At 45.6% G+C, this 26,663-nt stretch overlaps 1 protein-coding gene across 2 annotated transcripts in view; it reads left to right on the top strand.

Annotated features, from left to right (window-relative positions):
- The first annotated feature begins 817 nt into the window (after positions 1-817).
- The window catches only part of dbn1 (drebrin 1), a 48,154-nt gene continuing 22,308 nt past the window's right edge, over positions 818-26,663 (top strand). The window contains exons 1-7 of one of the 2 annotated variants that reach the window (XM_080482506.1): positions 818-1,403; positions 13,308-13,363; positions 13,494-13,606; positions 14,436-14,510; positions 14,647-14,790; positions 15,205-15,282; positions 23,711-23,862. In XM_080482506.1, the coding sequence (XP_080338632.1) occupies positions 1,123-1,403; positions 13,308-13,363; positions 13,494-13,606; positions 14,436-14,510; positions 14,647-14,790; positions 15,205-15,282; positions 23,711-23,862 (899 nt within the window). In that variant the 5' untranslated portion in view covers positions 818-1,122. The remainder of the gene's footprint in view (positions 1,404-13,307; positions 13,364-13,493; positions 13,607-14,435; positions 14,511-14,646; positions 14,791-15,204; positions 15,283-23,710; positions 23,863-26,663) is intronic. The other variant, XM_080482505.1, reaches the window with a different exon arrangement.

Below are 26,663 nucleotides of genomic sequence, written 5' to 3'. Positions count from 1 at the left end.
CAGGTGGAGAGCCCACAGGAAGGTGGAGAGCCCACAGGAAGGTGGCATATTAATAAATGCATAAATTAAGAAACTAATTGATAGATCATTTGGTGTTCGCTCTCGCTCTGTCTTATACACGTGTAAACACCAGTAACATGTCTTCTTATTTTTGTGGGCTGATTACGTATACACAACCACTTTTGTTGACTTTTTGCACTTTTTTTTCCTGTGGGACCAACCCAGCGCGTCGGCCCACAGTCCATTGCTGCTTTCAAAGTGTGTGTGTGTGTGTGTGTGTGTGTGTGTGTGTGTGTGTGTGTGTGTGTGTGTGTGTCAGCAAAAGTGGTTGTGTATACGTAATCTATCTATTTATTTATAACATGTAAAAAGTATATGCGTGAGTATGTCTAAAAAGAGTTGCAGAAACTAGGTAGAGCTTTAAATATGAGCAGAGTCATGATGCTCACAGCTTTATGCGACATATCAAATACTCAAACGTTCAGACTGAGGTTCTGTTAAGTTTAATTTTCTCTCTAACTTCTCTAGATTCTGCATGTTCCTAAAACTGTGGCTGGCTTAAGAAACAACAGATCTGAGACAGTTACGAATTAACAGAATTATTTATTTAAACAAAGACATTCTCACAACATGGTCAGCTGCACAGGTCACGGCCGCCCCCCCCCCCCCCCAACGTAAGGATGGAAAAGAGAGAGATTCTACCCAAACATTTACTTTGGAATCAGAGAGGCGGTTGTCCTTCCGTCTCTGTGAACCGCCTCCTGTTTTACACTCTGCACCAATCACAATGACTCTGTTCTCTGAGGCTCCAGTTTGCAGTCACTTCCTTGTTTACACATCAACAGGCTGTTGTTCTTGAGTATCAGTGAAACTACATGGAACAAAATGGAAGGAAAACACATGGGAGGATGCAAAGCTATTGTCTCTAACAGTGAAGCTAAAAAGGCAGACTCCACAGAAGAATTCTAGTTAAAATAATCAGTTCACTTTCAGAGAAAGGCTGAGGGACGGTCCACTGGTCGACTCTCTTGAGCTTTCATTCATGTTTTTTTAAACAAAACACGTACAAAGTGGCTCGTTCTGCGTTCACCTTCCCGTTGACTGGTGCTATCCAAGAGCGAGATGCCCCATCCAATATGGCGGCGACGCTGCACGGAATCAGCGTCTATCCTCTATGATGTCTATGGCTCGGACTCCAGTCTGTCGCCAGCAGGGAGCAGCTCCTCCTGCTGGTGCTCCTCCCCCTTCTCCCCCCTCCTCCCCGAGCTCTCGTTCCTCCTCTATCCATCAGCAGCGTCTGGATGCTCGCAGGGAGGAATCATGGCCGTGAACCTCGGAAAGAACCGGCTGGCGCTGCTCACCGCCTACCAGGCCGTGATCGACGACACGTCCGACACCGACTGGTGAGTTCCTGCTGCCGCACCTCCTGCTCTTTCTCCTCCGTCCTCCTCCATCCATCCTACACCTCCATCTCCTCTTCCTCTCTCGGTTTGTGACGGGGTTTTGTTGTCCGGGCCGGTGCGCGCTGAAGATGCGCACGGGGGCGCATCGTGCGCCATCACCCCGCTGATCCTGCTGCACCTCCTGCTCCTCCACTGGGAGCAGCAGGAGGAGCAGGAATAGGAGGGAGAGGAGGTGAAAGTGGATGAGCAGAGTCAGAGGGCTGCAGCAGCGTGCGCGCGGCCGAGCGCAGTGTTTTCCACCGGGACGTTCAGTCTGCAGCAGCTGGAAGCGATTTCAGCTCTTTGTGCAGAGCAGCGTGCGTGTGCGTGTGCGTGCGTGCGTGCGTTAGTGTGTGTGAGTGTGTGTGTGTGTGTGTGTGCATGCGCGCGCGCGCGTGGGGCCTGATCCAGAAATCCTGATGATGATCTCAATGCATCCCCAAACGGGGCGGTGTGTGTGTGTGTGTGTGTGTGTGTGTGTTAGTTGGGGGGGGATCTCCATCATCATCATCATCATCATCACCACCATGTGTGGCCTCAGGATCAGAGCAAGAGGTGGGAACAACTGAGAGTAACTGGGTAACTGAGAGTGAGAGTAACTGAGAGTGAGAGTAACTGGGTAACAGAGGGAGAGTAACTGTGTGAGAGTAACTGTAACAGAGTAGCAGAGTGACTGAGGGTAACTAAGGCCCCGCAAAACTTTCTTCACTTTGGGGGGTCCGATACCACGACACCAGTGTTCTGATCCACTGAGTCCTGAAGTTTATAATCCGGCTCCCAAAGTGGAAAGATTCTTTCACGGTCTCTATTCCCTCCTGCAGAGACTGATGGAGGCTACAGAGCCTGTTACTGCCCCCCCCCCCCCCCCCCTTCTGCTCATCCAGCTGTAAACAAACATGGCCGACCCGTAGCGGTACGACCCGTAGCGGTACGACCCGTAGCGGTACGACCCGTAGTGGTACGACCCGTAGCGGTACGCCCCGTAGCGGTACGACCCGTAGCGGTACGACCCGTAGCGGTACGCCCCGTACTCCAGATCAGTAGTTTAATAGTTGAGACTCTCCCTGATATCATCCGGTTCCTCATCAGTCCACTAGGATGTCAGGTTCTCTCCATTTTCTTCACCTTTATAGTGTTTGGTTCTCTGCACACGTCTGTGTAGTTTCATTACAAAATGAAGCCACAGCGCCCTCCAGTGGCCCGGCAGACTAACTACATCGTTGTCTGTGTGTCCGCTGCTGCAGTGGAAACACTCTCCTTTTTTTAACGGATGAGGTGTTGTCAGGTGAAACGTTGTGGTGGAAACAGGGCCTGAGAGTAACTGAGAGTGAGAGGTGGGTTGAGAAGTTGACTGAAGCTGCATCAGGTCATGTCCAGAGTCCAGGGCTGAAACGTGACACCTCCTGTTTCTCTCCACTAATGTGCAAGTCCAGAGTAAAGGCATTACTCTTCTATTTACTGCACAGAAAAAGTACTCAGTTACCTGCTGAAGGTCATTGTAATGTCCTTTCTTAAAAATGCTGACAGTTTTATAGTAGTAGTGTTAGCATTAGCATTAGCTGAGCTGAGAGGGGAAGATGCTCTATAATCTGGATGTTAGAGGAGAAAGATGCTCTTTAGTCTGAGAAACAATTCACAAAACAGTTCTCCACCCAGATTATAGAGCATCTTCCTCCACTAACATGTTACAATTGTTTTTCCTTCAGGAAGAGTTTCAAACTTTGGCAGATGTGTTTTTTTATTCAAATACCAAAAAAAGTGAGAAGAAGAAAAGGAGAAGTTGTTGTGATCTGTTAGCGTGACTCTCCCTTTAAGGTTTTAGGGGTTTGGGTGCCACAGTGGTGCATCCAGCCTGCCCTGTAGATAGGCTCCTGGTTCAAATCCAGCCCGGGGCTCGTTCTGCAGCCTCCAGATAGCCACTGGATTCAGTACGATTCTTTCACAGCGAGGTTGGGGAGGAAGACGAGGGTGGTTGGGGAGGAAGAGGCGGATGGTTGGGGAGGAAGAGGCGGATGGTTGGGGAGGAAGACGAGGGTCGTTGGGGAGGAAGAGGAGGGTGGATGGTTTAATGAGAAGACCTTCTAGAAACTCTCCAGCACCCAGTCAAAGTCTCCACCAGTAATGGTGATACGTGTGTCAGGAGGGTTCGGCAGTAAATCAATATCTTCTTTGAAAAGGGAGTCAGCAAAATGTGGAGCGGAAATATTCAGGAGGAAACAAGTGAACGTCACCATTAACTAAAGCAACTAACGTTTGGCCATGAGACATGTGGGAGTTGGATGGTTTATGAATCACAACTCCTTGAGCTTTACTGAGAACTGGACTGGAATGTCTGGTTGACCTGGAACACCTGAGAGACTGGAATGTCTGGTTGACCTGGAACACCTGAGAGACTGGAATGTCTGGTTGACCTGGAACACCTGAGAGACTGGAATGTCTGGTTGACCTGGAACACCTGAGAGACTGGACCCACTGAGCAACAGTGGTATAAATCCCATCTTTAAGACGTCATGTCCATTCCTCCAGAAGACGTCTTCAGGGGAGTCAGAATCAACACTCTCGATCACATTGATTCTTACAATAACTTTGAAAGCATGTCACTTATATATGACAAGCTTAAAAAGTATTGTATGAATCAATGTTAGCTGGGGTACACTGTTGGTCGAGTCAAATACTTGTTTAAGCTATAAGTGATATGCTTACAAAATTACCATCATAATTAAAATGATCTAGAGTGTGTTGTTGGTCCAGCGGATAGGAGTCTTGCCTATCATGAAAGAGGTTTGGGTTCAATTCCAGGTTGTGGTCACAATTCTTTTTTATTTTTCATTGTGTCACATCATCCAGAGGTCTTGTTTCTACATTGCATGGACATCCAGGCAGGATGTCCATGCAATGTCCAGGAAAGACATACAACAAACAGTGACTTTAAATGAGCCGTGACACTAACCTTTCAGTATGAGCCATTATCCTTACATTCCTGCTGGCCAAAGTTAGACCGCCACCTTGTGGAAGGTTGCATATTTAGTGAAAATGTGCAAACATGCAGCCTATAAAATGACTCTCCCAAAAGCCCGATTTAAATGTACTTCCCGTAAAAGGTCTTACTTCTGGACAGAAAATAAACCAACACACCAAAACAAAAGCATTATTATTCTTTTCCACTCATATCCAACCTGCAGTTTCCCAAATCAATCACACCAAAGTCAATATGTTTTCAAACAAACCATCCATTACTCCAAGCTGCAAGCAGCCTCAGTCTGGGACTCACACTCTGGCCTGTCAGGGTCGGCCCAGGCATGGCCCTGTTCCCAGCAGGTGGCCTTATGCCCGATCATTGTAACCGTCTTATTGCTGTGATCAGATGTGGATTCTAATGCAACGTGTAGAGGTTCAGCCAGATCCGAGCATGTACACCACACTTCCTCTTTTAAGCGCGATGGCCGATGATTGTTATTGTCATATGGTTCTGATCAGATCTGGATTCTAATGCAACTTGTAAAGTTTAAGCCCGAGTGAACAATGTTGACAGTATTTACTGTATTCTTCCTGTTTGATGGTGAATATTAAAGTTTGTTGCATGGCCATGTGCACGCTGTGATGTGGACTGGACTCTGATGCAACATGTGAACTTTGAGGCTGAATGGAGCATGTCCAAGTTATTTGCCCTCCACTATCGTTTTCCAGTCGGTGGCTCCCTGGCTGATGGTCGTACCTGTTGTACGCCTGCGATGAGGGAAAGACTGATGCAACATATCAAGTTTGAGGTGAATCTGACTATGTTCAGGCTGTTTACTTTGCCCTTCCTGTGCCATGGCAAATTTGGCCAAAGCCACCCCCTCAGGTGGCAGTCCGACTGGGAGTCATCATGTGGTTTTGATGAAGGCCGGGATCTGATGCAATTTGTTAACTTTGTCAACTTGCATCTGATAACACACAGGCTACTTGCATTGCGCTTCCTGAAGAAACGAACAGAAGAAGAAAAAATACTACAAATACAATCGGGTCCTTGCCTCCAGGCTCGCCCTCCTCTTCTGGGCTTGGTCCCTAATCAAGGGAACGTGGTGCAGGCCGAGGTATGGTGCACGTCGGAGTGCAATGAAAATGTGGACTAAATGTCATCCTCCAAGGTCAAACCATGGATTTTACAAGTATTTTTCATTGGTTAAAGGTGGCGCTGTGGAGCCATTTAGCCCCGCCCACTCTGAAACCGATGAAATACATAAAGGTGAGTTTTTAAACATATTCAGGCCCAGAGAGACAGTCCATTGTGACCCAAACAATAAGAATTCCTTCAGATACAATACAAACCAGAACTTCTCGCCGTGCTGGATGAACCGAGCCGGTCCTAGCACCTACATCCCAAAGCCAAGTCTCTTCTGGATGCCATCAAATCAAATGCCTGCTACTCCACCATCACCTCCGCTGACATGGATGATTGACTTGAATGACCTGGCTCTCCGTCGTGTCTCCAGGACAAATGTTGACGGGCAGCTGAAGTGTTTGGTGACGGTGATTTAGGGATTGGAAATGATGCAGGAAGTCAGCAAACTGTCTCATGTTACGACTAAATGACCAAAGTAATTATCACATGGTGAGCAGCCCGGGTGACGGTACTGCTACTCACCAGCACTTTAAATCAGCTTTTCTTTCATTTGATGACGATTGAACAATATTTTACACACTTCTTTTTGTTCTGGTATTGTAGTTTTTTCCCTTTTCCTTGTCGTACCTTCTGCTCTCAATTGAACCTGGTTTTCCCTCATTCACTATACAAGTGCTCATGTTAATGCTAGTTCAAGTGGACAACTTGTTGAGGGTTCTGAGGCTCCTCCAGTAAACAGGTTTAAAGGAAGATTAACTGGTGATCCTATTTCTAATGCTAGTTCCAGTGGACGACTCGGTCAGGCTACTGAGGCTCCTCCGGTGAACAGGAGTTCAGAGAAATGGTAACTGTTGATGCTAATGCTAACAGTCAGTCAGCAGCAGGTGGAACCTTCTGGAGCGTCTCGAACCGTCGGACCTCGAAAAGGTGACGACTCTCCGGAGACACGCAGAACAGGCCTGACCCTGTTTTTCACACTCCAACGGATTCCAACAAAGGAGAGGAGCTCCAAACAGCGCTGACCCCAAACACCCCGGGACGCCTCCCCCTCACCCCCCCTCCTCCTGCCCTGCTATCAGCCCTCTGAACGCAGAGCAGCTGCAGTCAGTGAGGTTCATTCTACCAAAATCTAATGAAAATGACCAAAAAGATTTATAAAAAGCCTGAAAACTGACAAACATTAGTTTGTTTCCATCGTACGTGAAGAAAAGTCCAACCTGCACAGAAATACCCTGAACGTGTAAAAAACTTTGGTATTAGTCATTGACTCAGTACTTCTCCCCAGTGGATCAGGTCCGGGTGGGGTTCTGGTCCAGGTGGGGTTTTGGTCTGAGAGGGACTCAGGTCTAGATGTGGTTCTGGTTTCTGTTCTGGAGCCTCCTTTATAAAACCTTGTAGTATTTCAACTAAAAATGAACATGCACCCAAAAGCAGAAAATGGCGTGCGGATCTATAAAACCGTGCGTACGCACCTCTGCATGCTCTTTCCTTTTATAGATCTCAATCCACCTGGAAGGTTTCACAGCTCATGTCCCTCAACACGCCACTTTCTACCATCAATGCTCAACGCAAAGTACCTTGTCAATATTTTTACATCTCATTCAGCCTGTTGATCGCCGGCATTTGATGCTGAATCCTGACAGAAAAGACGAAGAAAAGGAATTTTACTGAGAGAGAAATAGTGATGGAGGAGGTGGAGGTCAGGAAAAGGATATTATTTGGTGTCACAGTAGTGGAATCACTAATAAAAGAAAAACAAGCGATCGGCAGCTCGTCGTCACCGAGAGATCAGTGACTATAGAGGTGGAGGAGAAGAAGCTGATCTGAAGGTGGAGGACAGAGGAGAGTGACATCATGGGGGAGAGTGACATCATGGAGGAGAGTGACATCATAGAGGAGAGTGACATCATGGGGGAGAGTGACATCATAGAGGAGAGTGACATCATGGGGGAGAGTGACATCATAGAGGAGAGTGACATCATAGAGGAGAGTGACATCATGGGGGAGAGTGACATCATGGGGGAGAGTGACATCATGGGGGAGAGTGACATCATGGGGGAGAGTGACATCATAGAGGAGAGTGACATCATGGAGGAGAGTGACATCATGGGGGACAGCACCCCAGCACACCGCTGGACCTAAAACAGCCTCCATGGTAGTGACTCCACCGTGTGTCAGAGTGTCGTAGAGGAAGGAGACATTTAGGTGGAGACCAGCAGACTGATAAAGTTCAGTTTTATCTGTTTAAATGTATGAAATAGATATTTGAACAGGGACGGTGAAGAGGCTCAGTGGACTTTGTGTTTTGTCCTCAGTCACTAGAGGTGGAGGAGGAGGTGGAGGTGGGTGGGGGAGCTCGTCTGTCTGCAGCAGCAGAGCATCCTGAGCGCATGACCGTACCTCGAGCGGCTTTTATCAGGATTTACAGCTATAACGTAAAAATAAACTATACTGTATTATGTATCATGTATGTATAATAATAAAATAAGAAAAATTTAATTTTTAATTTCTTTATTTTACACGTAACCCATTGGTAATACATCTCAATTGCAGTTTTTTTGCATGAGACTTTCCCAGAGACTCACTTTAATTGTTACCGTGTACATTCAGTTTAGCAGTGGTGGGCCGTGCATTTCAGAGCCAGGCCTTCACTGGTGCTGGTCTGAGTCAATCCACCCTCAATAACTTTTGTATGGCTACAAAAACCATGTTACCATGCAGAAATGCAGTATTCAAAGCCTTTGTATCACAGATAGATACTCGTGTAGCCAGAATAAATACATTTACGAATGAAAAAAAAATCCCTGTTCACGTCTCTCCTTCTGCTGCAGCTGCATAACAAAGCGTCTGCTTTTCCCGAAACTTCTGAGGATCGAGGAGGGAGACAAACCCATGCTCTTCGTGGTCTTGAAAATAAGATAATGGAAAACAATATAATTCTGAATCCTGCCATGGAGTTTGTAGTGAGCACAAGTAAATTGCACAGGGGACCTCCGTGCCGCGGTGCATTCAATGACGTCTTGGAAAGGTCCGTCTTGAAAATAGTTTTGACAGTAAATCTGCAGCCAGATGTCTTTATCTTCTCCATTAGTCATTGTAGGCTGATAAAACCACTATTAAATCAACAACTATATTTTTGTTCGTGCAGCTGCTCCAGATGCAGTCAGCTAGCTGGAGAGTGAACTCTCTGACCATCCAATCAGAGGGCTTGAATACGCTGACGTCACCCAAGGCCGGCGAGAAGGTCATATCAAAATCTGATTGGTTGAAGCAGCAGCGTGACCGACACTTGTTTTACACTGCAGACGCCTGCAGAATTGTGAAGTGAAGGCCTCAAGCAGATTTCTTTACCCGGTAACAGCTGATGGCTGAAATGTGATTGGTTAAAAGCTTTAATATGGAAGTTCAGTCTGGAAGCAGCGCAGCCGTGGGAGAAGCTACCAGAGGAAGCGGACAGACCATTTGCATTTATTTAAGAAGTATTCATGGACAAAATATAATGAACATCAGCCTGTGATTCAGATCTTTTTCTTCTGCCTGCAGAGAAGCCTTCAGGCCCTGACGCCCGCCACTGCAGTTTAATGTATTTGTACCTCATAGCTGTAAACCCTAATAAAAGCAGCTGGAACAGAATGGACGTCTCCATCGACAGCCAGTCAGTGTACGCTGAACACCGCTGCCTCCACACTGCAGCTCTACTCACGACTGCCACTGCACTATTTATGTGTTTACTCTGAAATTAGACTGATTGTTACTCACTTTGTCACAGTTGATAATCAATCAGGTCTACTCACCGCTCTGGATCATTAGAAGATAAAACTATGACATATGAACATGGTTCTGCTGATTCAGCAGTAACGTTCCACTAAAGAACCATCTAGAACTCTGCAGCTCGGCTCTTTATGATCACGTGGATCAATAAGTCTGATATTTGATGATATCAAATGTATGAGATGAATCTGGTTCAGTTCTCCACCTCACCATCAGCACCATCAGGTTCCCCGTCTCCACAATGTGCTGCTCAAGGTTCTACGTTGTCGTACCGGTACCAACATTCTCCAGACCAGTTTATTTTTTTAGATCCCAAACTTTGCGTGTTAAGTGACGTATGCATTCTTTCAGGACCTGTTTTTGTGTGTAAGCAGCTTTATAAATGAGGCCCCGCTCTTTAACAGAAACGTTGCGTATTGATAGAAGACGAGGTAGAAGGTGAACCGAAGGGGACCCAGCATGGACCCTGTGGGACGCCCTGTTAAAACGAGGTTTGTTGTCGTGGTCTTGAGATCACAAACAGTCACTGCCGGGCCATGAAGATGAGTTTCCGATGTTCTTCTGCTCTCAGCTTATTTAGTTGGTCTCAGGATCCTGAGGATCCAGATGTTTGCTGCAGGGACTGGCTGGTTAATGAGGCGAAACGTTCAGTGTTTTCAGAGTGAAGTGTTTTATTTCTGCCGGTGTTACGTCACCACTTGGAGCTCCAGTGACCTGGTTTCTCTCCTCATTCCTCTGATTCCTTTCATCTGCTCCCACACAATAAAACAAACTCCCACGTTAGGATGGAGCAGTGTCGCTCTGGAAACGTTTCATCTTCAGGGGCGAGAAAAATGCAGCAGCTTGATTTGATGGTGAAAAAGTGAAATGACAAAATGATGGAAAAAGCTGAAATGTAAATAATATAAAAAGGGAAGAAGCAGCTTCAGTAATGACAACTCAGCTGGAGATGTTCAGCAGAGACTAAAAATAGACCAGCGGGACGATACCTGGACGATATAGAGACGATACCTGGACGATATAGAGACGATACCTGGACGATTTAGAGACGATACCTGGACGATTTAGAGACGATACCTGGATGATTTAGAGACGATACCTGGACGATACCTGGACGATACCTGGACGATGTAGAGACGATACCTGGACGATGTAGAGACGATACCTGGACGATATAGAGACGATACCTGGACGATATAGAGACGATACCTGGACGATTTAGAGACGATACCTGGACGATTTAGAGACGATACCTGGACGATGTAGAGACGATACCTGGACGATATAGAGACGATACCTGGACGATTTAGAGACGATACCTGGACGATGTAGAGACGATACCTGGACGATGTAGAGACGATACCTGGACGATATAGAGACGATACCTGGACGATATAGAGACGATACCTGGACGATTTAGAGACGATACCTGGACGATATAGAGACGATACCTGGACGATTTAGAGACGATACCTGGACGATATAGAGACGATACCTGGACGATATAGAGACGATACCTGGATGATGTAGAGACGATACCTGGACGATTTAGAGACGATACCTGGACGATGTAGAGACGATACCTGGACGATGTAGAGACGATACCTGGACGATTTAGAGACGATACCTGGACGATACCTGGACGATGTAGAGACGATACCTGGACGATGTAGAGACGATACCTGGACGATATAGAGACGATACCTGGACGATTTAGAGACGATACCTGGACGATACCTGGACGATGTAGAGACGATACCTGGACGATGTAGAGACGATACCTGGACGATATAGAGACGATACCTGGACGATATAGAGACGATACCTGGACGATACCTGGACGATGTAGAGACGATACCTGGACGATGTAGCGACGATACCTGGACGATGTAGAGACGATACCTGGACGATATAGAGACGATACCTGGATGATTTAGAGACGATACCTGGACGATATAGAGACGATACCTGGACGATATAGAGACGATACCTGGACGATGTAGAGACGATACCTGGACGATGTAGAGACGATACCTGGACAATATAGAGACGATACCTGGACGATATAGAGACGATACCTGGACGATTTAGAGACGATACCTGGACTAGTTAGTTCCCATTCTTTAGTGTCTGCTGTTAGAGCGAGTTGGCCTGTGATTGGCTGAAATTGCCTGTGTGTGTGTGTGTGTGTGTGTGTGTGTGTGTGTGTGTGTGTGTGTGTGTGTGTGTGTGTGTGTGTGTGTGTGTGTGTGTGTGTGTGTGTGTGTGTGTGTGTGTGTGTGTGTGTGTGTGTGTGTGTGTGCGCGCTTGTTTGGAGCAGCGACCCAGTTGTGTTTAATAATGAAGCGGCTTTGCAGACAAGAAAGTCGTCCTGCTGGACACTGCAATAGTAACACACAGTGACTTGGACCAGTAACTTCAATTTGATTACTGGTTTAGAAATAGTAATGCGTTAGATTACTTGTTACTGACAAAAGTGGTCATTTGAGAGTAACGAGTTACGAATTACCTAAGTAACCTAAGTGTTACCGGCATCACTGGTCAGGACACAAGGTGTGTGTGTGTGTGTGTGTGTGTGTGTGTGTGTGTGTGTGTGTGTGTGTGTGTGTGTGTGTGTGTGTGTGTGTGTGTGTGTGTGTGTGTGTGTGTGTGTGTGTGTGTGTGTGTGTGCGTGTGTGCGTGCGTGCGTGCGTGCGTGCGTGCGTGCGTGCGTGCGTGCGTGCGTGCGTGCGTGCGTGCGTGCGTGCGTGCGTGCGTGCGTGCGTGCGTGCGTGCGTGCGTGCGTGCGTGCGTGCGTGCGTGCGTGCGTGCGTGCGTGCGAGAGAGGAATCCAAATGAATAATCCAACTATTTGATTTCTACATTTATTAATCTTCCACTCGGTGTGTTTGTGTCAGAGTTTCATACAAAGTGCTTCAGCATGAACAGGCTGGACGATGTGGCAAAACAAATGATCAGGATTTTTTTTCATATCATCCGATCTGGATTATTATCACGATTTTTTAATTTGTTTTCAAATTGCCAGTTTTAAAGCATCTGTACTGAAAACTAAAAAAACTTGAGATTACTTCAACATTTTATTAGCATACGAAGTAAATAACATGAACATAGAAAAATACATATTTTTTTAAAGAATTACTCGACAGTATAACAAAGGTAGAAAAACATAAAAGAACCCAGGAACTAGTTTGCAGTCCAGAGTGTTTTTGCAGGTATGCAAGACCCAAAATAAACAAATTGTACGCTTGATTGCTGCTTTGGCTCGGTGGCTGAACTGCTAATGCTACGTGTGCTAGCAGCAGCGGCAGGCTGTGCAGACTCACATTTTCATGCTTTCCGTGTAATAACTTGGGTCATACTTCTTCAAATGATTAAACAAATTTGTTGTGTTGCCGGTTTTTAAGGGCACTGACCGACGACATACCTAGTGCACATCGGTTTAATTTGCTCCACCTCATTTCGTAGATACCCAAACCACCGCCACACAACCGGCGCTGAGTAGCCTTTCTTCTCGACAACAGCCTCACCTTCGGAGGATAAGTCCAAGTCATGGCTGACATCTGTTTCGCTGCTCTCAGCTCCCCGTTTATCTCCACGTCCGCTCATTCTGTTTACATCTCCGGCAACTCACAAGTGGAAGAGGAGCAGGAAAAGGTTGACTCTGATTGGCTGTTGTCACGCACATGGCCACCTTCTTCTACTTTGTATTACTGCCACCTACTGGATTATATGTGTCTTGCAACCGCAGACATTTCCACCACGTGTGATTGAGTAAATATGTCACAGCTGATCACCGTGATCAACCTGAAATTTCTCACTATCATTAATCGCGATCATATAATCGCTCAGGCCGAGCAGGAACCTGGTGTGAACGTTCACATGATGATCTGGGGGCGCAAGGGGGACCCATCCAAGATGGCCACCATACTGATATGTTGTGTGTGTGTGTGTGTGTGTGTGTGTGTGTGTGTGTGTGTTTCCCCTCACAGGGCCTTGTACACATACGAAGATGACAGCAACGACTTGACGCTGGCGTCGTCCGGAGGTGCGTTTTGTTTGTAGCGAGTCCTGCAAGTGAACCAGTGAACTTTAACGTTCAGTGTGTTAACGTTCAGTGTGTTAACGCTCAGTGTGTTAACGCTCAGTGTGTTAATGCTGAAAGCCTTGTGTTCCAGCTGGAGGTCTTGCAGAGATCAGTGTGACTTTTGACAGCAGCCTGGTGATGTACGGCTTCTGTAGCCTGAAGGAACCGAAGGCTGCTCTGCCTCGATACATCCTCATCAACTGGGTGGGTCTGCTAATGCTAATGTTGCTCTGCCTCGATACATCCTCATCAACTGGGTGGGTCTGCTAATGCTAATGTTGCTCTGCCTGGATACATCCTCATCAACTGGGTGGGTCTGCTAATGCTAATGTTGCTCTGCCTCGATACATCCTCATCAACTGGGTGGGTCTGCTAATGCTAATGTTGCTCTGCCTGGATACATCCTCATCAACTGGGTGGGTCTGCTAATGCTAATGTTGCTCTGCCTCGATACATCCTCATCAACTGGGTGGGTCTGCTAATGCTAATGTTGCTCTGCCTCGATACATCCTCATCAACTGGGTGGGTCTGCTAATGCTAATGTTGCTCTGCCTGGATACATCCTCATCAACTGGGTGGGTCTGCTAATGCTAATGTTGCTCTGCCTCGATACATCCTCATCAACTGGGTGGGTCTGCTAATGCTAATGTTGCTCTGCCTCGATACATCCTCATCAACTGGGTGGGTCTGCTAATGCTAATGTTGCTCTGCCTCGATACATCCTCATCAACTGGGTGGGTCTGCTAATGCTAATGTTGCTCTGCCTCGATACATCCTCATCAACTGGGTGGGTCTGCTAATGCTAATGTTGCTCTGCCTCGATACATCCTCATCAACTGGGTGGGTCTGCTAATGCTAATGTTGCTCTGCCTGGATGACAGCTAATGTCATTGTTCAGACTTCAACGACACACTGTTCTGATACATTTTGTGTGTGTGTGTGTGTGTGTGTGTGTGTGTGTGTGTGTGTGTGTGTGTGTGTGTGTGTGTGTGTGTGTGTGTGTGTGTGTGTGTGTGTGTGTGTGTGTTTTCAGGTTGGGGACGATGTGCCAGATGCTAGGAAGTGCGCCTGTGCGAGTCACGTGGCCACTATCGCAGACTTCTTCCAGGTCACACGCACGAACGCACACACACACACACACACACACACACACACACACACACACACACACACACACACACACACACACACACACACACACACACACACACACACACACAGTGTGTCGGTCTGTGTTTCTTCAGGGAGTGGAGGTCACTGTTAACGCCAGCAGTCTGGAAGACGTCGACCCGTCAGCCATCGGACAGCGCCTGACCAATGGCACGACGGCAGCACCAAGTCCAGTTATGAGTCGCCTCAGGACCCGAGAGGATGAACATAAAGACGTGGTACAGACACACACACACACACACACACACACACACACACACACACACACACACACACACACACACACACACACACACACACACACACACACACACACACACACACACACACAGAAACTCACGACGTCTACAAAAGACTTAGCTTCCACAGAAAATTTCAAAAGGAAGCAGAAGATGTAGGAACGACTCCGACAGACAGGAAGTGACAGTGAACATCCACCGAGCTGACAGCAGCAACGCTGAGCTGGAAGGTTCTGAAATGTTTCCAGATGGTTCGGTCGGTGATGACCAGCCTCTGGGACTGATCAGAGTGATTAGTTCTGATTGGTTCTGATTGGTTCTGTTTGGCTTTGATTGGTTCAGATTGGTTCAGATTGGTTCTGATTGGTTCTGATTGGCTCTATTCTCCTACAGGGTGCCGTTTACCAGAAGACCAACGCTGAAGTGGAGATGAAGAGGATCAACCGGGAGGAATTCTGGGAGGCAGCCAAGGTGAGTGGACCAGTACCAGAACCTGAACCTGAACCTGAACCTGAACCACAACTACTATGTTTACTGGTTCTACCAGAATCACCATGATCACTTCTGGAACCAGCTTCAACGTTCTTTAATCCATTGAGCTACTTGGTTCAACACTCTTTGACTGAAACTCTTGAACGCGTACTCACTGCTCCTGGCCGGCACCACCGCGGCAAACAGGCGCTGGCGTCCAGTCCAGTCCTCCTCAGAACTGTTCCAATGAAAGTCCAGCTAAACTGAGTCTCTACAACCATCTGGCTCTTGACTGCTCTGTTCATTCTTCAAAAATGATCCATAAGGTCAGGTTAAAGGTGTGAAGTCCAATGAGGATTTGCACCTCTTATTCTTTGTCGTCATAGTAACGGCTATTTAACAATGATAAAGGAACAACATGGTACTTTACAAATAAATACATTTATTGTCTTTTTGACAATCAAAGGAGTCGAAATCCATAAAAGGAGATGTTCATTCCATAAAATATTTGTATTTAATGTACTGAGTTATTTATATAAAATAACAATTGATTAAACTTGAGTATTAACAATACCCATGCATCTTCTCTATGCTATTTATAATATATTGTTATTATATTGTGTCAGTCAAAATATGCAAAATATTGTATTACATCCAAATAAGGTAAAAGTAGTCAATAACATGTAATGTACTATCATTGTTATTAATGCAGGAGATAATGTGTATACACTATATGACATACGTATATATGTATTCATGTGACAATAAAAAAACATACATGTGTATAAATATTAGTTTCACATCACAAAGAGGCTTCACAACAGTACAATAGGAACACAAATGGCTTTTTGAATCATTTTAATGTTGTGAAGTTCCCTGACCTCTGGGCATGAAAGGACTCATTACTGTGAGGAGCAGTTCAGTGATGCTCTGTCCAGCTCCCTCTGTCCAGCTCCCTCTGTCCAGCTCCCTCTGTCCCGCTCCCTCTGTCCAGCTCCCTCTGTCCAGCTCCCTCTGTCCAGCTCCCTCTGTCCCGCTCCCTCTGTCCAGCTCCCTCTGTCCAGCTCCCTCTGTCCCGCTCCCTCTGTCCAGCTCCCTCTGTCCAGCTCCCTCTGTCCAGCTCCCTCTGTCCAGCTCCCTCTCTCCAGCTCCCTCTGTCCAGCTCCCTCTGTCCAGCTCCCTCTGTCCAGCTCCCTCTGTCCAGCTCCCTCTGTCCAGCTCCCTCTGTCCAGCTCCCTCTCCAGCTCCCTCTGTCCAGCTCCCTCTGTCCAGCTCCCTCTGTCCAGCTCCCTCTCCAGCTCCCTCTGTCCAGCTCCCTCTCCAGCTCCCTCTGTCCAGCTCCCTCTGTCCAGCTCCCTCTGTCCAGCTCCCTCTGTCCAGCTCCCTCTGTCCAGCTCCCTCTGTCCAGCTTCAACAGGTCCATGCTCATCAAATTACATCAGTTTTAGAGTAATTATTGTGTCTTTTAATAATGATAAATCAAACTAGTGGAGCACTGTTTTGGGCACTCAAAGACACTTTACATAAAGAAACTAAACTAAAATGAAGAGTTTATGGCCGTGTTCCAGTACCCAAACTGTCCATACTTGCGTACTTGTGTACCCGTGAAACGTCATCAGTGGGAGACCAAGTACTGTTCCAATTCTTAGGCCGTTTCTCACTGAGTACACATGGAATACCTGGATGTATCCTAGCTCCGCCCACTTTATCAAGGACGCATCGACACAGACCTGTGCAGTCTTTGGAAGACAATTTACCCATAATGCATTTGGCCAGAGAAGCCGGAGGAGATCCTGGAGGAGGAAACCCACAATGGTGAGTAAAGATCTGAACTATGAGCCTCATAGTTTAACAGAGTGTACTTTTAAGAGTGTTTTAGGCCAGAATATAGTAGTTTAACATGTTGTTATGAGGTTGATGTTTCAGAACATTTGTTCTGAGGATTTCAGAGATTGTGGATCCAGACTGAGACGAGGCTGGCTGTGGTTCTCTACTGTGGTTAAACATGAGATCTAAATGTTCTAGTGTAAATCTAACAGTGTTCATGTACTTTGATATTTGCTGCTGAGGGGAAAGATCCTGTTTAAAACTATTTAACTTGACTGAGAGGTGAAGGTTCTACTGGCCATCGTGTGTGTCTCAGTCGTACAAAGGTTTTCTACTGGAGGTTCTACTGGTTCTACTGGAGGTTCCACTGGAGGTTCCACTGGTTCTTCTAGAGAACATGACTAGAGAACATGACTTAGAGAACATGACGAGAGAACGTGAGTAGAGAACATGACTAGAGAACGTGAGTAGAGAACAGGACTCCATGAGGAGAGCTTCCTGTCTAGATGTGGTTCTCCTCTCTGAGGTCTGCAGGTCGTTCTTCAGCAGCAGGTAGCTGGACACTGAGTCTCGCTCCCTCATCACTTCCTGCCAGGTCCCTCTGGGCGTCCTCACTGTCACCTGCTCGTCTCCATCATCATCTCTGGACCTTCCTCCTACTCCCAGTACCTTCCTCCTCCTCCTCCTCCTCCTCCACCTCCTCCTCCTCCTCCCTGGACCTTCCTCCTACTCCCATTACCTTCCTCCTCCACCTCCTCCTCCTCCTCCCTGGACCTTCCTCCTACTCCCAGTACCTTCCTCCTCCTCCTCCTCCTCCACCTCCTCCTCCTCCTCCCTGGACCTTCCTCCTACTCCCATTACCTTCCTCCTCCTCCTCCTCCTCCACCTCCTCCTCCTCCTCCCTGGACCTTCCTCCTACTCCCAGTACCTTCCTCCTCCTCCTCCTCCTCCACCTCCTCCTCCTCCTCCCTGGACCTTCCTCCTACTCCCATTACCTTCCTCCCCCTGGACCTTCCTCCTCCTCCTCCTCCTCCTCCTCCTCCTCCTCCTCCTCCTCCTCCTCCTCCTCCTCCTCCTCCCTGGACCTTCCTCCTCCTCCTCCTCCTCCTCCTCCCTGGACCTTCCTCCTCCACCTCCTCCTCCTCCTCCCTGGACCTTCCTCCTCCACCTCCTCCGCCTCCTCCCTGGACCTTCCTCCTCCTCCTCCTCCTCCTCCCTGGACCTCCCTCTCCACCTCCATGATGTCTCCCGCTGCCACACAGACAACACTCAGACAGCAACCAGAGGACGTCTCTCCAGGCTCTCAGAAAGACGGAGCACCAGCAGGTTTGTCCTGGAGTCTGTTGGGTTTCATCCTGCCTGTCAGTTAAAATTCACTTGGAAACATTTATTATATTTTGATGTAATCATGAATCAGAAGTTATTATTTCCTTCATGTTCATGATTGTGATTATTGATAAAAGCAGGTTGCCAGTACAGTGATATAATAACAACTGTGTACTGCAGGCATGGGTACAGTACTTCCTCCGTCACCCAGCAGAAAGTACCTGGTAGATACAGTACTTCCTCCATCACCCAGCAGAAAGTACCTGGTAGATACAGTACTTCCTCCGTCACCCAGCTGTAAGTACTTGGTAGATACAGTACTTCCTCCATCACCCAGCAGAAAGTACCTGGTAGATACAGTACTTCCTCCATCACCCAGCAGAAAGGAACCTGGTAGATGCAGTACGTCCTCCATCATCCAGCAGAAAGTACCTGGTAGATACAGTACTTCCTCCGTCACCCAGCTGAAAGTACCTGGTAGATGCAGTACTTCCTCCATCATCCAGCAGAAAGTACCTGGTAGATACAGTACTTCCTCCGTCACCCAGCTGAAAGTACTTGGTAGATACAGTACTTCCTCCATCATCCAGCAGAAAGTACTTGGTAGATACAGTACTTCCTCCATCATCCAGCAGAAAGTACCTGGTAGATACAGTACTTCCTCCGTCACCCAGCTGTAAGTACTTGGTAGATACAGTACTTCCTCCATCACCCAGCAGAAAGTACCTGGTAGATACAGTACTTCCTCCGTCACCCAGCTGTAAGTACTTGGTAGATACAGTACTTCCTCCATCACCCAGCAGAAAGGAACCTGGTAGATGCAGTACGTCCTCCATCATCCAGCAGAAAGTACCCAGCTGGTACCAGTACTTGCTGGTATATGGAGGATCTGTGCAGGACAAGAGCATCCTGCATCTGGCGTGTGATGACATGTTGGTCTTTTTCATTGACCGGCCAGATGAGGCTCTGAGGAAGACTACAGATGAAGCTGAAACATGTCAGCAAGGTAGAATCTTCCCTGCATCTACCTGTCGTTATAATAAGAGTCTGTAATATAAATGTTTGGAACGACAAAATGAAAACAATTCAACTATCAATTAAAGCTGCAAGCACCGTTGGTCAGGACCTCGGGCCCTGGCCTGTCGGAGTCTGCCCAATCACGGCCTCTTGCCCCTTTAAACATTGATCAAATTTAAATTTTGAAGGTTTTAACAAAAAATGACTTTTATTTCCACCACCTAACCCCAACCATAATTTTTCTGGTTTCCATAGATAAGGATCTATTAAGCCACTTTCAGCTCGGGTTTTTCCTGTAACCTTAACCCGTGGGTGGGGTGAAAAGTGGGCAGGACCCGGGCTAATTAGCTAGTGATCCGTAACCCTAGCCCCCCCTTTAGGCCACCCCCCAAGTATCAGCTCAATTGAACAAACTTTGTTAGCTTTCTAACTAGCATGCTAAGCTAATACCTGTTATCTTCCTTAAAAAATCACACAGGTTACTTCCCAGGTGTCCCTGACCTGGATTCTGGTCTTATCTCACATGCTAATCTGCTCAGCCAACTAACCTAGCATTAGCATTAAAAAGCATTGAAAGCATTAGCATTATGTCTCAGTGCACATTAGCGTGTTAGCTAGTCCACACACTGCTTGTTAGTTAGTCCTTAAACCTCATGTTAGCTCGTCCACAAAGCACACATTAGCATGGTAGCTTGTTTATGTAGCACATGCTAGCAGGTCAGCCCATTAACAAGGACTTTCATGGTGTTGCGCAATCTTTGGTGTCGAGTTACGCAGCAGTTTTATGACCACTAGCAGTTAGTGATGTCATCAGAGTGAGAGGAAAATGTGTTGCCTTTCAGTCTGTGTGGGTTTTGAAGCAGTCAGACGTAAAAACTTTAGACACTAGGAGGCGCAGTTTGACGCAGACGCACGATTTTGCTTCATCTGACTCAATGATGTTGTTTGAAATCGCGGGTGAAAAAAAAAAAAGGTCATGTTTTATGGAATTTTCTCCGCATGTGTTACATCGTCTTGTTGGGCAGGTTCTTGTCGTGCTTCTGATCTGCTCGTTTTGTCGATTAGAGTCACGGTTTAGCCACAGTCACCACTTGTTCGGGGTGATCTTTCACGGCTGTTTTCGAGGAGACATTTCGGTTTTCCCACGTATTTGAATGAGAGGAGGGAGGCGGCGGGAGGCGGCGGGATTCGGCGTTCAGAACTTTGACAGCTAATAAAAACGAAACCACTCGACTAGTCAAAAAAGTGATCTCGATTATTGAGCAGGAGAGACTGTCATTTAATAGTGTTTTTGAAGCCGATACAATATTCGCCCTCAGAAGAGATACCATTTGCAAATCTTATATTGAAAGGCAAATTGTGGACTTCCTGTTGAATATAGGTCCGGACATCAGCACGTGATTTGTATGTCTTGATGAGAGAAACAATTGAGTTTTGGTTTCATCTTTCTACGACATTCCTACGGACCGTGGTCGCCGTTTTAGTGTTTTTCGGTGTCCATTGTAGTGTTTGTGGGTGGCGCTAGAGAGAACATTTTTGGCACTCTGGGGGTTAATTTTTACATCGCCTGACTATTTTCGCCAGTCTTTAGCGTGCCAAATTTGGTGAGTTTTCGAGCGTGTTTAATGGGTCAGATTTAGGCTCAAAGCGAAGAGAAGAAACAATAAGAAGAAGAAGGAACGGACGAAATACAATAGGGTCCTGGCTTTTCATGTTCGGTCCATAATAAACCTCCTTTGGCATCACAAATAACTCCACTGATAGAGGGGAAACGTTTTCTGTTTAGGTAACATGTGTTGTGGCTCTGCAGGCGGAAGAATTACAACGTGGCTCCATCAACGGCCACAGCAGGAGGAAGAATTAGAAGGTGGCACCATCAACGGCCCCAGCAGGAGGAAGAATTAGAAGGTGGCACCATCAACGGCCCCAGCAGGAGGAAGAATTAGGAGGTGACACCATCAACCAGCAGTACAGCAGAATACCTGATGACCAGCAGGAGGAAGAATTAGAAGGTGACACCATCAACCAGCAGTGCAGCAGAATACCTGATGACCAGCAGGAGGAAGAATTAGAAGGTGACACCATCAACCAGCAGTACAGCAGAATACCTGATGACCAGCAGGAGGAAGAATTAGAAGGTGACACCATCAACCAGCAGTACAGCAGAATACCTGATGACCAGCAGGAGGAAGAATTAGAAGGTGACACCATCAACCAGCAGTACAGCAGAATACCTGATGACCAGCAGGAGGAAACCCTGAAGCTGGAGTCACGACACCTCCAGGAGAGAAAGGTTCCAGGGTAGGAACATTACTGACCTGTGTATTACTGCAGGGGTTCCTGGGAAATAAAAGAAAGAACTTTAGAATTTTTTAAAACAATGTCATTTTTCTTTGTACATAATGTTTCTAACTTGTGTTTTTACTGTTGTAGGTTCTGATGAAGTTTATTAAATAAAGTTTCCTTTATCTTCTGCTGGATATCTTTCTTTACTCGACAGTATAAGCTGTGTGTATTTATGTATTTACTCTTTACACAGTACAAGCCATGTGTGTATTTATGTATTTACTCTCACACAGTATAAGCCATGTGTGTATTTATGTATTTACTCTCACACAGTATAAGCCATGTGTGTATTTATGTATTTACTCTCACACAGTATAAGCCATGTGTGTATTTATGTATTTACTCTCACACAGTATAAGCCATGTGTGTATTTATGTATTTACTCTCACACAGTATAAGCCATGTGTGTATTTATGTATTTACTCTACGGAGAAATGATTAGAGGTAATGATCAGAGTACTTAACTGTAGGATGTATTTTAGACAAATGTAATAGAGTACATATTAATGACAACAAGCAGCAGGAATGTGAAAAGCTGGTTAATTATTTAATAAACATCAGGGATCTTCAGTAAAACAGTAAAATACTAGTTTGTATTAGTAGAACATTTCTGATCAGCTGCTTTTATTGTTACTGAACTCCAAGGAGAGGAAGAGTAAAATAAAGGCTTAAAGGAGGTAGAAGTAATAGTAACACTGTACGATACACAGAACTATACACTGTACTTTATACAGTACTGTACACGGTAATATACACGGTAATATACACAGCATGTATGTGAGAGAAAAGGTACGATTTTACAATAATGTTCTAAAGTTTAGATCATCATATACAATGTCAGGTACAAATCACCTTCCTACTGAACCAGAGAGGAAACAGGTTCCTCCTCCTGCTCCTGCTCCTCCTCCTGCTCCTCCTCCTCCTCCTCCTGCACCTCCTCCTCCTCCTCCTGCTCCTCCTCCTCCCCCTCCTCCTCCCCCTCCTCCTCCTCCTCCTGCTCCTCCTCCTCCTGCACCTCCTCCTCCTCCTGCTCCTCCTCCTCCTCCTGCTCCTCCTCCTGCTCCTCCTCCTCCTCCTGCTCCTCCCCCTCCCCCTCCTCCTCCCCCTCCTCCTCCTCCTCCTGCTCCTCCCCCTCCCCTCCTCCTCCCCCTCCTCCTCCTGCTCCTCCCCCTCCCCCTCCTCCTCCCCCTCCTCCTGCTCCTCCTCCTGCTCCTCCTCCTCCTCCTCCTGCTCCTCCTCTTCCTCCTCCTGCTCCTCCTCCTCCTCCCGCTCCTCCTCCTCCTGCTCCTCCCCCTCCCCCTCCTCCTCCCCCTCCTCCTCCTCCTCCTCCTCCTGCTGCTCCTCCTCCTCCTCCTGCTCCTCCTCCTCCTGCTCCTCCTCTTCCTCCTCCTGCTCCTCCTCCTCCTCCCGCTCCTCCTCCTCCTGCTCCTCCTCCTCCCCCTCCCCCTCCTCCTCCCCCTCCTCCTCCTCAGCTTCAGGGTCCATCATCCAGCCATGACAGCCACCGCGTCATCAAGTACTCGTGTTCCAATTCTCCATTAACATCGATGCGTCCTGGTAAATGTGTATTTCCGCCCTTCAGGGGGCGCCCTGCCAGTAGTTACTCGTGACGTAGGCGAGTACACACTGGTGTTCTAAGAACTGGAAAACGGCCTTTATGTGTCTATGAACACTTCCCGGTTCATGTAGGTGTCCTCTTCTTCTGTACGTCACTGCTGCACCAACATGTTGTTATCACCCACAACTGACACCCAGTGGTAGAAAACCACATGACACTTGATCGCCACAAGAACCAGAACCAGATCTGCATTCTGCTTCAGGGTCTTCTCTTGTTCACCTCATGTTGTCCTCATTTTGTTTTCATGTTGTCCTCATGTTTTTCTCATGTCCTTCTGCCACGTTACATGTCCAGCGTGAGGAGGAGCTGAGGAAGGAGGAAGAGCGGAAGAAGATGGCGGAGGAGCGGCAGCGTTTTGAGGAGGAACGAATGGAGCTGGAGAAGAAGGAGCAGGAGAACCGAGAGCAGAGATACCGAGAGAGGGAGCAGCAGATTGAGGAGCACAGGTAAATCCAAAAGAACATTCTCAGGTCGAGAGCTCTGTGTTAGAGAAAACTAGAATTAATCCTGAAGTTAATCCAGTCATAGTACATGGGTTAATGAAAGTGTTACTGTGTGAACGTGTTAATGGGTTAATGAAGGTGTTACTGTGTGAACGTGTTAATGGGTTAATGAAAGTGTTACTGTGTGAACGTGTTAATGGGTTAATGAAAGTGTTACTGTGTGAACGTGTTAATGGGTTAATGAAAGTGTTACTGTGTGAACGTGTTAATGGGTTAATGAAGGTGTTACTGTGTGAACGTGTTAATGGGTTAATGAAAGTGTTACTGTGTGAACGTGTTAATGGGTTAATGAAGGTGTTACTGTGTGAACGTGTTAATGGGTTAATGAAAGTGTTACTGTGTGAACGTGTTAATGGGTTAATGAAGGTGTTACTGTGTGAACGTGTTAATGGGTTAATGAAGGTGTTACAATGTAAATGTGTTTGTGAAGGTGTTACTGTGTGAACGTGGTACTATGTGAACATGCTAATGAAGGTGTTAATGAGTTCATGTGTTAATGAAGGTGTTACTAGTGAATGTGTAAACGTGTTACTGTGTGAACGTTTTCATGTGTGAACGTGTTCATGTGTGAACGTGTTACTGTGTGAACGTGTTCATGTGTGAACGTGTTAATGAAGGTGTCAATGTGTGAACATGTTACTGTGAACTTGTCAATGTGTGAACGTGTTAATGTGTGAATGTGTTCATGTGTGAAGGTGTTAATGTGTTAATGAAGGTGTTAGTGTGTTAATGAAGGTGTTAATGTGTTAATGTGTTAGTGAAGATGTTAGTGTGTTAATGAAGGTGTTGGTGTGTTAATGAAGATGTTCGTGTGTTAATGAAGGTGTTGATGTGTTAATGTGTTAGTGAAGGTGTTAGTGTGTTAATGAAGGTGTTAGTGTGTTAATGAAGGTGTTAATGTGTTAATGAAGGTGTTCGTGTGTTAATGAAGGTGTTAGTGTGTTAATGAAGGTGTTAGTGTGTTAATAAAGGTGTTAGTGTGTTAATGAAGATGTTAATGTGTTAATGAAGGTGTTAGTGTGTAAATTAAGGTGTTAGTGTGTTAATGAAGGTGTTAATGTGTTAATGAAGGTGTTAATGTGTTAATGAAGGTGTTAGTGTGTTAATGAAGGTGTTAGTGTGTTAATGAAGATGTTAGTGTGTTAATGAAGGTGTTAGTGTGTTAATGAAGATGTTAATGTGTTAATGAAGGTGTTAGTGTGTTAATGAAGATGTTAATGAAGGTGTTAGTGTGTTAATGAAGGTGTTAATGTGTTAATGAAGGTGTTAATGTGTTAATGAAGATGTTAGTGTGTTAATGAAGGTGTTGGTGTGTTAATGAAGATGTTAATGTGTTAATGAAGGTGTTAGTGTGTTAATGAAGGTGTTAGTGTGTTAATGAAGATGTTAATGTGTTAATGAAGGTGTTAGTGTGTTAATGAAGATGTTAATGTGTTAATGAAGGTGTTAATGTGTTAATGAAGATGTTAATGTGTTAATGAAGGTGTTAATGTGTTAATGAAGGTGTCAATGTGTTAATGAAGGTGTTAATGTGTTAATGAAGATGTTAGTGTGTTAATGAAGGTGTTAATGTATTAATGAAGGTGTTAATGTGTTAATGAAGATGTTAGTGTGTTAATGAAGATGTTAATGTGTTAATGAAGGTGTTAATGTGTTAATGAAGGTGTTAGTGTGTTAATGAAGATGTTAATGTGTTAATGAAGATGTTAATGAAGATGTTAATGTTTTAATGAAGGTGTTAATGTGTTAATGAAGGTGTTAATGTGTTAATGAAGGTGTTAGTGTGTTAATGAAGGTGTTAATGTGTTAATGAAGGTGTCAATGTGTTAATGAAGGTGTTAATGTGTTAATGAAGGTGTTAGTGTGTTAATGAAGATGTTAATGTGTTAATGAAGGTGTCAATGTGTTAATGAAGGTGTCAGTGTGTTAATGAAGATGTTAGTGTGTTAATGAAGGTGTTAATGTGTTAATGAAGGTGTTAATGTGTTAATGAAGGTGTCAATGTGTTAATGAAGGTGTTAGTGTGTTAATGAAGATGTTAGTGTGTTAATGAAGGTGTTAGTGTGTTAATGAAGGTGTTAATGTGTTAATGAAGATGTTAATTAAGATGTTAGTGTGTTAATGAAGATGTTAATGTGTTAATGAAGGTGTTAGTGTGTTAATGAAGGTGTTAGTGTGTTAATGAAGGTGTCAATGTGTTAATGAAGGTGTTAGTGTGTTAATGAAGATGTTAGTGTGTTAATGAAGGTGTTAATGTGTTAATGAAGATGTTAATGTGTTAATGAAGGTGTTAATGTGTTAATTAAGGTGTTAATGTGTTAATGAAGGTGTTAGTGTGTTAATGAAGATGTTAATGAAGATGTTAATGAAGATGTTAGTGTGTTAATGAAGGTTTTAGTGTGTTAATGAAGGTGTTAGTGTGTTAATGAAGGTGTTAATGTGTTAATGAAGGTGTTAATGAAGGTGTTAGTGTGTTAATGAAGGTGTTAATGAAGGTGTTAGTGTGTTAATGAAGGTGTTAATGTGTTAATGAAGGTGTTAATGTGTTAATGAAGGTGTTAGTGTGTTAATGAAGGTGTTAATGAAGGTGTTAATGAAGGTGTTAGTGTGTTAATGAAGGTGTTAGTGTGTTAATGAAGATGTTAATGTGTGAAGGTGTTAATGTGTTAATGAAGGTGTTAATGTGTTAATGAAGATGTTAATGTGTTAATGAAGGTGTTAGTGTGTTAATGAAGGTGTTAGTG

This window comes from Lipophrys pholis, assembly GCF_963383615.2.
Source record: "Lipophrys pholis genome assembly, chromosome: 16".
In the NCBI taxonomy this organism is placed as follows: Eukaryota; Metazoa; Chordata; class Actinopteri; order Blenniiformes; family Blenniidae; genus Lipophrys; species Lipophrys pholis.
This window is presented reverse-complemented; position numbering and strand designations above follow the sequence as displayed.